Here is a 17,147-nt window from a genome sequence, read left to right on the forward strand (position 1 = left end):
AATTGAGGAAGGCTTTTTTTGTTTTGTTTTGTTTTTGTTTTTGTTTTTTGAGCCAGGGTCTCTCTGTGTTAGCCTTGGCTGTCTAGACTCCCTCTGTTGACCAGGCTGGCCTCAAACTCACTGCGATCTACCAGTCTCTGTCTCCCAAGTGCTGGGATTAAAGTCGTGCGCTACCATGCCTGGCTCGAGGAAGGCTTTTTTTATTAATTTATTTAAAATGGATATTTATTATATGTATTATCCTTGACTGGTGCCATAGTTTGAACAGGATGCCCCCACCCCAATCCAGATTTGCCCATCATAATGTTCTTCTTGTAGGTTTCTAGGACCCTCTGGATCCTTCTATTTCTCCATTCTCCCATGCTTCTCACACCAACTTCGAACCCCTACTCAGATCTAGCCAATGGACAGGACATTCTCTACACTTGAGTGGAGAGTGGGAACTGACTTTCACACAAACTCTGGTGCCCCATATTTGACCATATCCCCTGAATGGGGAGGTCTGGTGGCACTCAGAGGAAGGATAGCAGGCTACCAAGAAGAGACTTGATACCCTATGAGCATATACAGGAGGAGGAGATCCCCCTCAGTCACAGATATAGGGGAGGGGAGTAGGGGGAAAGAGGGAGGGAGGGAGGAATGGGAGCATACAAGAGATGGGATAACAATTGAGATATAATATGAATAAATTAATAAAATATATATTAAAAAAGAAAAAAGAAAATGGATTTTTTTCATCTTTATACATCATAATCATGGTTTCTCCTTATACTCCTACAAGTTCTTCCCCACCTTTCTTCTCATTAGAAAACAAATAGCCTTCTAAGGAATAATAAAAGGTAATATAACAAATATATTAAGTATAATATAGGCCAATATATATATAATAAAACTAAAATTTACACATCAGAATAGAGCAAAACAAACAAACAGAAAAGAGCCTAAGGAAAAGCAGAAGAAACATATAGATGTAGAGACCTCCTTGTTTGTATACTCAGGAATCGCATAAAAATATAAAACTGTAAATTATAACATATATGTGAAGGACTTTTAGGGTAATATGAGAGAAAATATAGAAATGAAATAGAAAATACATAAAATAAAAATCAGTAAATACAAAATAAAATACAAAATAAATAATTTTAAAGTCTATGATATTTAAAAAAAAATTTATGATATGACATTATGAAAAAGGATCTCCAAAGATGCCACTAAGTTTTTCTGTTAGCTGTCTACTGCTGAGAATGCAGCTTCCCCTTAGAGTAGTTTGTTTCTCCATTGAGACGCCCTTAAAACTACATTTTCATTAATAAGTGGCTATTAAGTGGAGCTAGCTTCTGGGTCATTGGTGGAGGCATGCGTCCACTTCTCCTTTCCGCTCAAGGTCTCCACATGGTCCAGATCTGTTCAGGTCATTTGTACGCTGCCTCAGTCTCTGCGAGGCAGCAATGTACACTATTCATGCATGTATCTATCAGGATAACTTAGAGGTCTTTGTTTACTTGGTAGCTTCCATCACCTCTGGCTCTTTACACTCTTTCTGCCTCTTTTTCCACAAGGTGCCCTGAGGCCTTAGGGGAGGGATTTGATGGAGACATTCTGTTTAGGATCAAGTGTTCCAAGGTCTCTTACTATATGTATATTGTCTGGCTGGGAGTCTCTGTATTTGTTCCAATCTGCTGCAGTAGGAAAACTTTTTTTTAATGATGCCTGAGCAGGGTACTGATTATGAGTATAAAAGAATGCCATTAGGAGTCATTTAATTGCTAAGCTCCCTTAGTTGAAATGTAGTATTTGCTTTTTTTACCTTAGGTCTCTCGACTATTGAGTCTCAAGTCCCCCAGTCACTCAAGAAGTGTAGGGATTACATCCTATCTCACTTCAAGGCCGTTATGTCAAATCAAATATCAGATGGTGACTGCCACAGCTTTATGCCACCGTTAGCAAAGCATATCTTACAGGCTGAGCACCATTGTAGATAACAGAGACTGTAAAGGGTTAGTGTTTATGTTTTTCCTTTGGTACTATGCTGAATTCATTCCTGTATCAAGGAAACTAGCATGTTGTGGTGCAGGTTCTGTGTGGGCACAAGCTTGACTTCTCCATGTTTACTGAGTCGTGTAAGTCTTGTCTTCAGCAACGGTACATTGGCATCAGATTGTGGAGAACAAACTATAGCCTTGGCAACAGACTGGATTGTTTGGGGTTCTCATGGGAACCCTTTGGTCAAAAACTCCATTAGAGATGGCCAGTTAGGAGCTCTGTCTCCTAACCACCTTAACATATGTACATGTTTTAGGAAGCTTCTTTTATTTAAAGTTTCCACATTGCCCTCAAGTGCCCCCTAATTTTAGTGGTCTCTCCCTGTGTTCCCTCCCTTATCCTACTCTCTTCTCACTCTCTTCAGTGATCATCTCATTCCAGTACCTTCTTGCCCACCCATAGAACTATCTACTCTATTTCCCTTTTCTATTGAGATTTGTCTGTTCCCTCTAACACCTTATTTTATGTGCTATCGCTGTAGTCCCAGTGGTTTATAGCTTGGTTATCATTGATTTAACAGTTAGTATCCACATATGGGTAAATACATACCATGTTTGTTGCAAGGGGTGTCTGGGTTGCCTCACTCAGAATGATTTTTTTCCCCCAGTTTCATCTATATACCTACAAGTTTTTCTTTGTGGAATTTTGATGGGAATTGTATTGAATCTGTAGACTGCTTTTGATGGGATGGCCATTTTTGAATTATTAATCCTACTGTTCCATGAGTATGAGAGATCTTTCCGTCTTCTGATGTCTTTAATTTCTCTCTTCAAAGACTTGAAGTTTTTAATGATACAAGTCTTTCACTTGCTTAGTTATAGTAAAGATATAAAAATAGTTTATATTGTTTGAGGCTTTTGTAAAAAGTTTTTTATAATTTACAAGTATCTGAATTTACTTTGGTTCATGTGCCTAAATTCATTTTACAATATGTTATTGTATCACAATTATATAAATAATATGAAAGAATAATTGTAAGAGAGTGAGATAGAATTTATTTCATTTTAATCATCCTGTGTAGCTACTGCATTCTCTGTTTCTAAAACTTAAAGTGAAACATAAACTAAAATTTGGGAGAGTGCCAGTTTTCATTTTACAGTTCCATAATCAGTGGCTTGCACAATTGTATCATGCATAATTATATATTTTACACCATAATGTTTGTATTACTAGCTCTTATTTTATTATTATAGATGCATGGAGCTACAAAGTAAAGTGCAATTTGATTTTCTAGTCAATAATATTTAATAATCTGTGATTATTAGTAACAATCATTTTAACATATGGAAGAAGAGGATTAAAAACAAAAGATTACTCTGAATGGTGAGCATATTTAATATGTCAGTGATTACTTTACTGTGCAAAAGTAGGCGATATAAATTAAGACACTTTGAACATGTACAATAGCTGGGAAAATCTTAATTCTGGTTTCTTTTCTCTGTTTCCTCACTCTTACATGGGAGCATTGTAATCCACTATGCAAGCAATCATCACTAAAGTGCAAGTAATATAGAATGAGACTTACAACAAAGTAGAAAGTTGTTAGTTACTCCCAGCGTATTCACGCCTATTTGTAGCTGTTGGCATGTCATGTCCAGCAAGTTATTTATTGTTGGTGCTAAATTTCACACCTGGGTATAATAGATGAGGACTTCTCCCTTCTTGGATTGTGCACAATCCATCCTTGTAAATGTTATCAATAGACAAAATGCTTCCAAGTCCATATTGAGCTATGATTCAAGTATTTTGTGTCTTCATCAATAGGGTCCTACTATTAAAGTCCTGAGAGTAGTCAACAACATTGACAATAACCTGTTAAGTTTGGAGATCAATAGAATCTCAGTGACCAACAAGCCACAAAATAACTCACTTCTAGCACCAGACTTTCAGCATTGTTGTCTGTTGAAAGATAACACCACTTTAATTCTTTTTATGTATATCTGTTTTTTTCTTTCTTTGTTTCTTTCTTTGTTTCTTTCTTTCTTTGTTTCTTTCTTTCTTTTGTGTGTGTGTGTGTGTGCATGCGTGCGTGTGCACCCTGGTCTGTGGGATCTTCAATGGGTACCTGTGAAGGAGGCAGACAAGTAGAGAGATAGGAGACACAAAGAAGGGGAGCAAGTCTGGGTTTTGATCAAGCTCTCAAGCTTTATTTTTCACATAATAGTTTGTAAAGGGTAAACAATGAGGAAATGAGGAGATCTAAGTGAGCAGGTTGTCATGGCAGTTTAACCTCAGTCTGTCTCAAGACACCAGGTGTCCCAAATAACTTCCTGTAACCCATTTGGTGATCTTATCTTAACATCCTGTTTCTCAAGGTAGCAGCCCAAGAGCTGGGTTCTGGTAATTATCCACAGACCTTTGTCCCCTGGCATGTGTGTGTGTGCGTATATGTGTGTATGTATACACATATATGTTTGATTTTTTATATATGTCTATTATGCACACATACATACATACATGTGTATGTGTTTGTCATCTATAGTAATAAGTTTACTTAATGGTCTTTGAAAGGTAATTTCTAACCAAAGCAACAGTATAGACAATTAGGAAATGAGGATTCAAATTCAGAAGGTCAACATATTGAATATCTATTTTTTCCAAATATGAATACAGATAGATAAATAAAGGTAGAACATATTGTATGATATTTTTATTACTTATGTTTTCAGAATATCACACTTAGGACTGATGTAGCCCTTTTCTACATAGAGCCTGCTTAGTCAGTGTTCTGTTCCTATAAAGAGACACCATGGCCATGGCAGCTATTATAAAGAAAAACATTCCATTAGTTCTCGCTTACAGCTTCAGAGGTTTAGTCCATTATTATCATGGTGGGAAATATGGCAGTATACAGGCAGACATGGTGTTGGAGAAGGATCGGAATGTTCTACATCTTGTTCTGCAGGAAGTAGAAGGAGATTGTGTGCCGTGCTGTGCATAGGCTGAACATATGAGACCTCAAAGCCCTTACTCACAGAGAGACACACTTCCTCTGTTAAGGCCATACCTACTCCAACAAGGTCACACCTCCTCACCAAACACTTGAATCTATGGAGGCCATTTCTATTCAAACCACCACAGTGCTCAAAGGTATTTGGACCATTCATTTATTTTGAAATAGTATATCATGCCAAAAAAATTATAAGAGTCTTATTTATCTGTGATTTATTAGATTAGTGATTATTATTAATTGTGGGCTTGTCATTAAAATATACAGAAAAACTACTTAGAAATTAAATTCACTTATTTATTCTGAATAGCTCTTATTGAAAAATCATTTAAAGAGTAAAACTTCGTATTAAACAACCATACAATCAAATGAAAATACAGAATTAAAAAAATAGTGGAAAATTCTTAAGTGAAAAAAAAAAAAAAGAAAAAGAAAAAAAAAAGAAAAAAAAATTCTTAAGTGAGAATTTGACCAATCTTGGACATAGATATGGACCATGCTTCATTCCAGCTGTAGAGTATATTTACTTGTCCACCTGGAAGTGCTACCCTACACCACCAAAAGAATGCAATGGTTGAGGATTTCTATAGCCCTGTGATCTCGGTGTTTTGAATGGAGACTGAAGTATTATTTGAGGTCAGCCTAGGCTCAATTGTGAAATAGAGGCGTGAAATTCTGAGCGTCTTATTCTCTGTAGCTGTGATAAAATGCAATGACTAAAGGAACTTCAGGGAGGAATGATTTATTTTGTTCATAGTTCACAGTTTAGCACATGATTTAGGGGAGTTTAAGGCAGCAAGATTTTAAAGTAGTTGGTCACCTTGTATCCATAATCATGAAGAACACTCTGTGCTCGACTGTCTAGGGTGCCACCAGTAATGTGCAGCTACCTTAACATAATCTCCCTAAGGAATGCAAAGAGTCTTATCTCCAGATGATTGCAGGCTCTGCCTTGTTGACAGTTAAGGAATACCTAGGACAGTGGGTTTGTCTCAAAAATAATACTAACAACAGCACCAGAAATTTAATTCCATTGTATTTGTCCTTTGAACTGAATCATATGGGTTTGTGGCCCACTTGATCTGTATACTATAACAAGTAAATAATCTGTACTATGAATATATATATATATATATGCTCCTAACAAAGTCTTTAAATATCTATGATCATGTGAGCCCATAAATTCTTTTTTTTTCTTTGTTTTTTGTTTGTTTGTTTGTTGGTTGGTTCATTTGTTTTTTGTTTTTTTCGAGACAGGGTTTCTCTGTGTAATAGTCCTGGCTGTCCTGGAACTTACTTTGTAGATGAGGCCAGCCTTGAACTCACAAAGATCTGCCTGCTTTTCACTCCCGAGTGCTGGGATTGGAGGTGTGATCCACCATGCCCTGCTCATACATAACTCCTAAATACTTATTTAAATCTTACGTTTGAAGGTGAAGAGATGGGTCAGCAGCTAGTTGATGACTTGGCTTTGTTTCTCACATGTTGTGTAGCAAGCATGTGCAACTCCAGTCCTAGGGGATCTGACCGTTTTTCTGACAAGGCATACACTTACTGTATATAAGTAAATTTTACATGGGCAAAACATTCATACACATGAAAATAAAGTAAATATAAGGAGACTTACTTTCAATCACCTTTTTACCTATAGTAACCAGACATTAATTTATAAACACGAGGGTTTGGTAACTATTACCAATCACATTAAATTTTTTTTTTCTTTCTTTACAAGGCTTTTAACAGCTAACTATTACTCTATATAAGCTGGGAGGAATGTAATCTACGCTATCTTTAGCTCCTTTTGCATTTTTATTTTAAAGATGATTAATTTTCAACCATTTTCCCTCTGAGGACAACCCAAAACACATTTTTCACAAAGAATCTTTTCGAAGCAAAGTACATCACATAGTCTATGAATAAAATTTGCTTACATAAATCAAAAGCTTTTTTAATGGAATATGAGATATCTCCTTTGAAAGTATAGTTTGTTAGCTTCTTTAGAGTGTTTGGAATGATCTGCACTCCACAACTAGGGGCATGTCTAGACAACACAAGCTACTTGAAAGCTTCACTCCACAACTAGGGGCATGTCTAGACAACACAAGCTACTTGAAAGCTTCAGTACAGGGCAGTACAAGGACTTTCAATTTGGTAGTAGGATAAATGACGTGAACCTGTTGAGAATAAGACAGAATTATATATTAGTGGGATCATAGAAGTAAATCATTAATTTAAATCAAGAATGAGATTGCATTCTCAGACTATACACATGCATATTCCAATTTGTAAATACAGCACTTCACTATAAGTGCTTTCTCCCTCTTCTTCACTCCGGTGATTGATTTAGACCTGTTTTTGAGTAGGAGGATGCAGGGATAATAAGATTAAGCTGTATTCTCTATGCAGGTGCTATAATTAAATTATTCATGGCTAGGGATTTTAACCTGCTTTCTTGTAGTGAAATCCAAGGTTCCATGGGGATTGGATTCCTTACCACTCTAATTGGAGCTTAAAACACATCTTCCTACAGATTCACTGCTGCAAATCACTCGGCATTTTTTTTTTGTGCTTCCATTTCCTGATTGTAAACAAGAAATTTAATTAGAGGATTGTGAAGTATTCCATACAATTAAAATGCCCTGTTATTTTTATAAACGGCAATGATTTCAAAAAAAAGAATCAAAATGCGAGTTTCTTACTGAGGGTTACTGTTACTATGATGAAACCAAAAGCAAGCTGAGCAAGAAAGGGTTTATTTCAATGTCATAGTCTATCATTGGGGGAAGTAAGGGCAGAAACTCAAACAAGGCAGGAAGATGGAGGCAGAAGCTGATGCAGTGGCCATTTGGGAGGTGCTGCTTACTGGCTTGCTCCCCACTGCTTGCTCAGCATTCTTTCTCATAGAAGCCACAACTGTCAGCCCAGGGTGATCCCACCCATAATGGGCTCAGCAGTCCCCAGTCAATCACTAACTAACAAAATGCCGTGATAGGCTTGCCTACAGCCTGATCTTGGGGAGAATTTCCTCAATTGAGGTTTTATTCTCTCTGATGCCTCCACTTTGTGTTAAGTTGACACAAAACCAGCCACAATGAGTTAAGCTACATATATATTTCTATACTGCTTCTATGTAATAAATACACTTTAAATTATCAAAAATGTCTTAGTAAGTATTTTTATAACACCTCTCATTTATTCATTAGGATTGTGTGACTTTGTTATGAAATTGGAGAGAGCTGAATCAATACTGATCCTCACATCACTAATTAATATGATGATAAACTTATAAAATTTAGCTCATTGTAAATGGGAGATCAAAACTTGAAATTTGAACTATATTATTTTACTGAAAGCTTGAGAAACATTAGTAATAAAGTATCTATTAACTTATTTAAAGACTTAAAATTTAAAATTTTATATTCTTCGGTTTTTGTATTGGATATGAGAATTCAAAGGATTCAATTCAAGAATTCAAAGGTTCATCTCTTATAAAGTAAAAGAAAACCAAGAAAATAGTGCATGTGCATCAATTAAAAGAAAAACACATTCAATTATTTTTATTTTATTTTATTATTATTTTTTTTGGTATTTTTGGTTTTTTGAGACAGAGTTTCTCTGTGTGTAGCCCTGGTTGTCCTGGACTTACTTTACAGACCAGGCTGGCCTTGAACTCACAGTGATCAGCATGCCTCTGCCTCCCAAGTGCTGGGATTACAGGGGTACACCACCACACCCGGCCTAGTTTTAATTTTTAAAGCATATAATAAAATTGCATATAATTGTATATTGTCATCATAATTATTATTATTATTTTATATCTTGTAAACACCAAAGTAATTCTCAACTATTAGGAAATGCTGTGTCTACAAATGGCAGATAAAGTATTTTTATTTTTATTTTTTTTTGCCATTGAATAAACATGAAATCTTAGAGTAATTTTAGAAAGTGGAAGTACATTAAATGTCAGATCGGGATTTTAGTGGGAACGAAGTAGAAATATCAAGTAGAGAGTTTTCCAATTTCAAAGTCTCTGAATGGTTATGATACAGAATGAAAGCCAGCTCCAGAGAAACCTAATGGTTGACTATGTATACAGTCAGTCAACCTAATTTATGGACTCATTACTGAATCCACACAAGAAATCGTTAACAGGGGGATCATAGTGCTCCAATTATTGTGATGACTCCTGAACAGACTCAAGTTCTTGGCGGGGTGGGTGCTCAGTTATAAGATAGTTAGGTGCTACTAGTCTAAATTATGTACTTTGAAAAGCATCTTTTACTTCCTTATTATTGCAAATAGTAATCATATTAAGACATTTTTTAATTTATTTGCTAATGAGCATATATTTATTATGCATTTGAGATGCAGAGTTGGCACGTGTAGAATTTTGCTGTATGAAATTTTGGCCCTAATATTTAGGGCGATGCCAAGCTTCTGCAGGATATTTTAATAGACTCCAGATAATTAGTATCTGATATGTATGACTCATCTACATGACAGTGACGAGGAGTAGCAAGTGTCTCATCATGAACTAATGGTTTGCTTCTATTTTAGTACAATATTAGCTATGAGTTTCTGTAATCTGATACATAAGAATATAACTTTCCAAAAATATTAACGAGTTTCACTTTCTGTTATGACAATGAATGCAACTTCTATTCAAAGTTTACCACTCTCCGATGTCATTTTAAATGTAAGGAGCACATTGACTTCAATTGTGCCTGATTTTCTAAGTCCTTCCTTTTGTATGCTTTAGAGATACAACTTTAAAATAGTAAACTCTAGTTAATTATTTTGTAAATTGAATAGTAATCAGATGCATTGTGATTAGTTTTAAATAAGAAAGCCTTTAAAATCCAGAGCTACCCAGATGAACTCAAAATGTAACGGAGACATTTTCATAATGAATAATTTTGGAGGTCAGAAAGCAGGGCCTCCCATGTACATTAATGAGGTAAAAGAAGTCACTTTCCCTAAGTAGGGCCACTCCAACTAGATGGCAAAGTCTGTGTAGCATAGTAGCCTGGGGTAACCATCAGAATAAAAGTATGAGGCAAATTTCATGTAAATCAAAGCCAGTTTTGTAGTACTTTATGTCACCTGCAGTCCTTTTTATGTTTTTGGTTGTGAGTATAGCCTTAAAGGTCTGAGCCATCTCTCCATCCCAACAGACCTTTCTATACACAATTAAGTGAAGTTCTAACTGCACCTTTGATTTGCCACTAAATTTCTTCTGGCAGTGTGGGTGTATGAGTGTGTTATATCCTTTGTGTATCAGTAAGTAAAGTTCGTGCTGAGCAAACAAAGGTGGCTGAGAAATGTTTAAACAGTGACAGAGCAGGTGAGTGAGTAATAGAGTCATCAACGTAAACCCAAGAATTCAATGGCTATGCAGATTCTGTTAACAAAATAACAGGTGTGTTCAAAATGAAGCTAAGACTTATACATACTGGACTTCTTTCTATATGAAAGTATTTCTTTTGAAAAATGGAATTTCAATGTGTTTAAGCAAAGCAAAGAAAAAAAAAATCTATATATATAACGTCTTGAGTTTTTAGCCAAAATTGAAACCTGAGAATTACCAGTTCCCTCTTCCGCTAGAGATGAAATATAAGATCAAATGGACAGAGGAGCACAGTGGTATTTTGAAATTGGAATAGAGGTTAATCTTGGTTTAAACAGACAGAAAACTATCTAAACCCTATTGGTTCTGTTGTTAGTTCTAAACATATATGATTGGAAAACTAAGACTGACACAGGCACATCAGCATCAAAAGTATGGATCGAAGGATGTCAGATAGAATTAGCAGTACACACATTTGCAAAGAGTTATTAGTAATCACAGGCAATATTTATTACTATGTTCCAGACTGTGTTCAATTGTTTTGCATGTATCAGTTTTATGCAGTGTACCTTTGAACTCCGTGAGGTTGGATCATTTGGGCCATTTTATTAACTGTTTTGCAGAGGAGGAAATTGAAACACAGAAAAGCAATGAACTTCCTTCCTCTTGTTTGATTCATCCACATGAATTAATCCCAGAGATTGATTCCAGAACCCTCCCTAAGTCAGTTTTAATGGAATGCCCAAGACATTTCGGACCTTTGCACCTGCTATCCCTACATGTATGTGTTCATCCAGAACTACTGAGGACTTCCAGTTTTTTCATTGTTTTCCCCTTGTGCTGGACCACTGAACGTAGAGCCTTACACACACTAAGGAAAAGTTCTATCATTAAGTTACACTATAATCCTAGTTACACAGATTTTCCCCCTATACAGCAAAACCTTGTCAGTTTAGTGTGTTTGCCCCCATGAATAATACGCCATTATTCATCTGATTCCTAGGACATTTCTTCCTAGAGAGGCTGCTGTTATGTTCCTGCCCAGAAAATTATCAAAACTAGTTTTAAACAAGCCTGTACTCTCTCTTTCTCAGACAACCTAACCACTCCTCATTTTCTACAGAAGCAGCTGCGTTGCTTCCTTTAATGGTGCTCGGCCAGATCCTGGATTTACTATTCCTTCCTTCCTTTCTCCCTTTCACCCTCCTTTCCTCCTTACCTTCTTCTCTCACTTTTGCTCTCTCTGTCTCTCTCTGTCTCTGTCTCTGTCTCTCTCTCTCTCTCTCTGTCTCCTCTCTGTCCCTTCCTCTCCCTCTCTCTTTCCCCTTCCTTCCTTCCTTCCTTCCTTCCTTCCTTCCTTCCTTTCTTTTCTCATGCTAGTGTGCTACTATGCTGCTCAGAATTACTTCCTTCTGAAAAAGGACAACAAATAGTGGCAAAACCCTTCTCCATTTGTGTAAATTTAATTTTCATGTTTAATTCAGTAGCTAAGGTTCTGATCACTGAATAATGTCCATATTTATTTCATTAGCATTATTTAAGGGTAATTAATTTCTAAATCAGCATGTCTCTACATGTAGCTGGTTATTTTGATGGCACAAAATGGGATCTGAATTCAGAAAATTTCTGCTTAGACGGTACTGAGAAAAATTATTTATTCCCATACAGAGCAGGGCCTGTGGAGATGTCAGAGTGAGTAAGGACACTTGCTGCCAAGCCTGATGACCTGAGTGCCATCCCTATCCATCTCTGGGACCTCATGAAGGAAAGAGAATACCAACTCCTGCAAGTTGGCTTATGACCTCAATAAATGTGCCATCGCACACATACATACATACATGCATACATACACACAAATAACTAAACAAGAACAGATACGTGAATTATTCAAGATCATTCTCATATTTGTAAAAAAAAATTACAGTGGAGTTTTGCAATTAGGCTGAGAAATTAAGTTTAACTTCAAAGACAAGGAAATATGGAAACCAACAGCCAAGTAATAGGATGAGAATGGAAAGAAAACCACGAATGAATAACATTAGAAGTGATTCGGTATACTGGCTAAAACTTTTTAGATTTGTTGCTGAGGAAAATAATATGAACTAGTATCACTGAGGAGGCAGCAGGGTTGCGATGGTGATCAGATATTGAGGGTAGGACAGCATAAACCAACCTGATAGATTCTCATTGAAATCAAGCAGTGCAAGGAAAGACATAGAAGATCAACGTCTCATTAGAGGGTTCAGTGAAACGTAATTAAAGTTTGCCCATGGAGATGCTGCTTGCCAGCAATGTTAGGGCATCTCAGCAATACTGCAAAATAGAATTTAATGAAAAGAAGAGGTTAAAAAAAGTTTTTTTTTGCCGTGTGTGTGTGTGTGTGTGTGTGTGTGTGTGTGCGCGCGCGCGCGCACGCTAAGCAAATGTACCCTCCTGCAGTCAGTCGCCCATTGTATTGTATCGCATTATACTCCAAGCAGCTCAGCGATGTTTGCAGAATGACAGGTTGCTGTGTCCCTGTGTCCTGAGAATTCTGCATGTTAGCTATGCTCAACTCTTCCTGTCAATCCATTTGGATTTACAGTGAGTTAATTAAACAGATTGGAGCAAGTCTCAGCACTTCAGTGAATCTGACTAAGAAAAATGCATCTGACTGGTTTGGTGTTGGAGAAAGCAACTACTCTGCGTCTTGGCTGATTTTCATGACAAATTAAGTATTGCTTTAGTAGCAAAGAAGAGTTGATGTGCCAGATACACAGGATATTTTGGCACAGTCCACATTTACTGCTCATGGATGAGCACATGAAGTAGAGCATCTCCAAGGCGTGGGGAGCATTCTGCCAATAACATCTGGTCTCCAGGATTAAAACAAACAAACAAACAAACAAACAAAAGACAAAACAAAACTACATCGTAGATTCCTTAAAATGCACCCTGAAGCAGTCTGCAGGGGAAGATGTGGCCTAAGTGAGCTGGAGTTGTTTGCTTTGTAATTGCTTTAATCAGTGACTCTATCACCGTCTCATAAGCGGAACAAAGGCCTGCTCCAATGTCAGCAATCACATGTAGTTAGTAGGGCATAAGGGCAGGGAGCCTGTTTGTTTTGGTGACCCTTTCAACTTTAGCATTTAACTCACCTCCCTATATGTTATTCAATGGGATTAACTAAGTCTGATTATGTTCATGTGTATTCTGGAGCAAAATGTGTGGAAAATAAGAACTTCAAAAGGAGCTTCAGCTATAAAAGTTTGTTTTCTGTGGCCATATTTTATATATTTATTTCTCATCTTGCTAGGGCTAATCTCCTTCCTGTTTCCGGTTTGTTATAGAACTTGTAACATTAGTGTAGGTTTAGGTTTAGGTTTAGACTTAGGGTTCTTTCAGGGAGAAAGAACTAAAGGGTGTTGAACTTTAAATTTCCTAACTGAATTCAAAATTTACTGTAGGAAAATACATTTTTTGGAAAGAGTATTGATGCATAATGTGTTTGCTGTAGCAATGTTCTTGGGATCCAAGTTTTGTTTTGTTTTGTTTTACTTTTTTTTTTTTTTTTTTCATTTGTGGGCATTTTGTAAGGCAATGAGGAAGATTTGTTATACTAGGGCAATTTAAAGGCACACATTAAAGCAATGGTCCAAAACCCATCATTAATGCAGATACTGAAAAACATCCTTTGTCTCTTTTTTTCTGGGTACTTTTGAATATATGGATATATGGTAAACCAAATTCAGTATATTTTAAAGAAAGCTGAAGCCAGGTGGTGGCAGAGGCATACACCTTTAATTTCAGCACTTGAGAAGCAGAAGCAGGAGGATTTCTGTGAGTTCAGGCAAGTCTGGTCTGCAGAGAGAATTCAGGACAGCCAGGACACACAAAAAACCTGTTTTATAAAAACAAAACAAACAAACAAACAAAAGCCTAAAATTCAAAAATGGTGGATGTCTTCTAAGCCTTTCCAGCAACACATTGCATGTATCTGGTTTGATAGGAACATATTTTAGCAAATATTTTCAGGGGGAGTATTCATAAAGTTAAGCCATTCAATACTCTGACAATTTTCAAAAGTAGTGACAGCATGGTGGACATTTTCATCTTCTTACTCTCTCTCCTCTTCTCTTTTGTCTTCGTCTTTTATAAATCACTGGACTGGGATCATCAGCTTATTTATTCCATGCCAAAAAATAAGTATAGCTAAATTCACAGTACTATGTGTACACCTGGGTTAATAGGTTCATAGGCTAAACTAAGCACGATGCAGGTGTTCTGGGCTATTTGTAAAGTAACCATTAAAGAGTGTCCATAACTTTATTTTGAGTTGTAGAAAATGAACTTGCAACATTAAAATGTATGTACATTTATATCTTTCAATTATAATCAAGCAAAAGTCATATTGTTCTGAATACATAAAAACTACCTTGTTCTTGTGTCACTAGATTTAATTCATAACCTTTTAAGAACACAATTTTTCTATTCAATGCAAAATTCTATCTAAAATTCTTAATCATTACTCATTTTTCTTTTTGTAACCTACGAATTAACATATGACATTCACATCTCTTGTGGAACACTTAGATTGTGATCGTAGGGGTAGGTTCTGGATGTAAATTTATACCATGAATACAGATAAGTAAAATAGAAGCAGAAGTAATTAACTTTCATAAAGTTCTTTTTTGAAGTACTTCAGCACTGTTTTTTTTTTCCTTTGAAAAAGTAATGTTTTGTGAAAACTTAAAATATTTGAGTTGCTGAGAAATCATAAATTATGTTCATTTTATTGGAAGATTCATAATAAATACTCAGGAGTCATTTTTATATAGAATATAAATTTAAATGTTAGATCTTAAAAGTATCTTGCTGATATTTTTAAGCAAATTTGCTATTTGTAATGGAATGCTTTTTGAGAATGATCTTTTTTAAGCCCCCTATATTAAAATCTTAGCTGTCTTACCTAAAAGAGGAGAAAAGTTTAGCAAAAGAGAGTCACAAAGTGAAATAAAACTAGTGAGGAAAAATTTGAAAGTAGTTATAATAAATATAAAATGACAACAATCTTACAATTTCTGATTAAATTAAATGTGATAATCTTTTTTCCCCCCACAGATAGCCTCCTCAAAATTTAACTGACTTAAATCATGGTCATTATCTTTGTGGCCTTCAATACATGTGTCAGGAACCAATTGGCACCAATCCTCATGTATAGGTGGAAAATTAAAAAAAAAAAAATCAAAAAACAAAAACAAAACATGCAGATGACTATTATATTGTAATACTTTGTTCTCTGTCTCCTCCTCTTTCTATTTTTTTTTTGTTTGTTTGTTTTTCGTTTTTGTTTTTGGATGGTTGGTGATTGGTTTGCTTCTCCTGGTTCCTGTTGATCAGTGGTGTTTGGCCAGTTTGTATTTTTCCAGACATCACTCCACGATGTTGTTGAGGTGTTTGATGGGCCAACTCAGCAGTCTCCTCTGTTATCTTCCCTCTCGGGATCCCATTCAGGTATCCTTTACTAGAACTGCCATTCGTCAGCTATTGCTTAAAGACTGACTTTGATTAGTATTGTGGGGAGAGTTGAGATCTATGTCATCCATGTTAGCAATACCATAAACTGAAAACTTTTTAATTAAGAATAAAACCACAATTTAATAGTAATTCATAAGCTTGAGAGAAATTTAATTATTTTTCTAGGATTGTAATAAAATAAATACAATACTTAATCGCAATCTGTGGTGTTTAATATGATATAAAATATTTAAGAATGAGCCATATGTATTAAAATGTAATTGAAGCTTTCTGGTTTAAAAAAAAAATTATAATTGAAGCGGAACCCAAAGAAAATATATTGCTAGCAGTAGGATATTTTAAAGTAATATGATAGAACCTAGTTTACAAATGACAGTGTAAAATGATATAGTTTGTTAGGTACTGAACGAAGACTAATTATGATATCTAAGTGTTTGTTTTGTTGAGTAGGAGAGTCACTTCCACTGAGTTCAGGTAATCAGATCACAATTCGATTCACTTCAGTTGGACCCATAACAGCTAAGGGATTTCACTTTGTTTATCAAGGTAAGTGACACTGTAGTCTAGAAACACACTAAGGAATGATGTCAATTTCCATGCTGTGCTCAGTTGTTGACCAATATTAGCCTTGTAATGGTCCAGGAAAGAGGAAAGTCATTTTTAGCAGTTGTACACTGATCCCTTCCCTCCCATGAATTATTTCACTGGAACACTGTTGCTCTGACCAACTTTGAAAAAGAATGCATTGTTCCACCACCTTTCTCAATTTAAATGTCTGGTTTTCCTTTCTTTCCAACATTCTGTTTTCAAAATATTTATGTTACCCTTCCTATTCTTGATCTTCTCATTTATTTTTATTTTTATTTTTCTCATAGTCTTGTACTCTAAATTAAACATATGTACCTTCGATGTAATTTACTTAGTTAAGGCAAACATCGCTCCATGTAAACAGTATGCTTTCTTATCATCTCAGTAAAATTGAACTTTCTGAATAGTTACTAAAGATTTTGCACATTAAATATTAATTTTCCTTGCCTTTTTATGGAAAACCTTTTACAGTATCATCAAACAAAATCAAGAGTCATTTGAAATATTTTTAAACAATTGTATGTGATCACGTAATGATTCTTATCAAAAGAACTTTACACTTTTTTAGTAAGAAATGTATAAATATTTGTGATGTTGTGTTTTTATTAAACTCCCTCATGTTATTTTTTTTTTCTGGCTGGCTATACTATACACTCTTTTATCATAGCATTTTCTCCTGTACACAATTGTGGTATTGTTAAT

At 35.6% G+C, this 17,147-nt stretch overlaps 1 protein-coding gene across 2 annotated transcripts in view; it reads left to right on the forward strand.

Moving 5' to 3' along the window:
* Window positions 1-17,147, forward strand: part of Csmd3 (CUB and Sushi multiple domains 3) — a 1,090,370-nt gene that overhangs the window by 892,117 nt on the left and 181,106 nt on the right. The window contains exons 33-34 of one of the 2 annotated variants that reach the window (XM_051159708.1): window positions 15,720-15,833; window positions 16,308-16,403. The exons of the other annotated variant lie outside the window; for it this stretch is intronic. Coding sequence (XP_051015665.1) covers window positions 15,720-15,833; window positions 16,308-16,403 — 210 coding nt within the window. The remainder of the gene's footprint in view (window positions 1-15,719; window positions 15,834-16,307; window positions 16,404-17,147) is intronic. 2 annotated transcript variants of the gene reach the window in all.

The sequence above is a fragment of the Acomys russatus genome, chromosome 17 (genome assembly GCF_903995435.1).
Source record: "Acomys russatus chromosome 17, mAcoRus1.1, whole genome shotgun sequence".
NCBI lineage: Eukaryota > Metazoa > Chordata > Mammalia > Rodentia > Muridae > Acomys > Acomys russatus.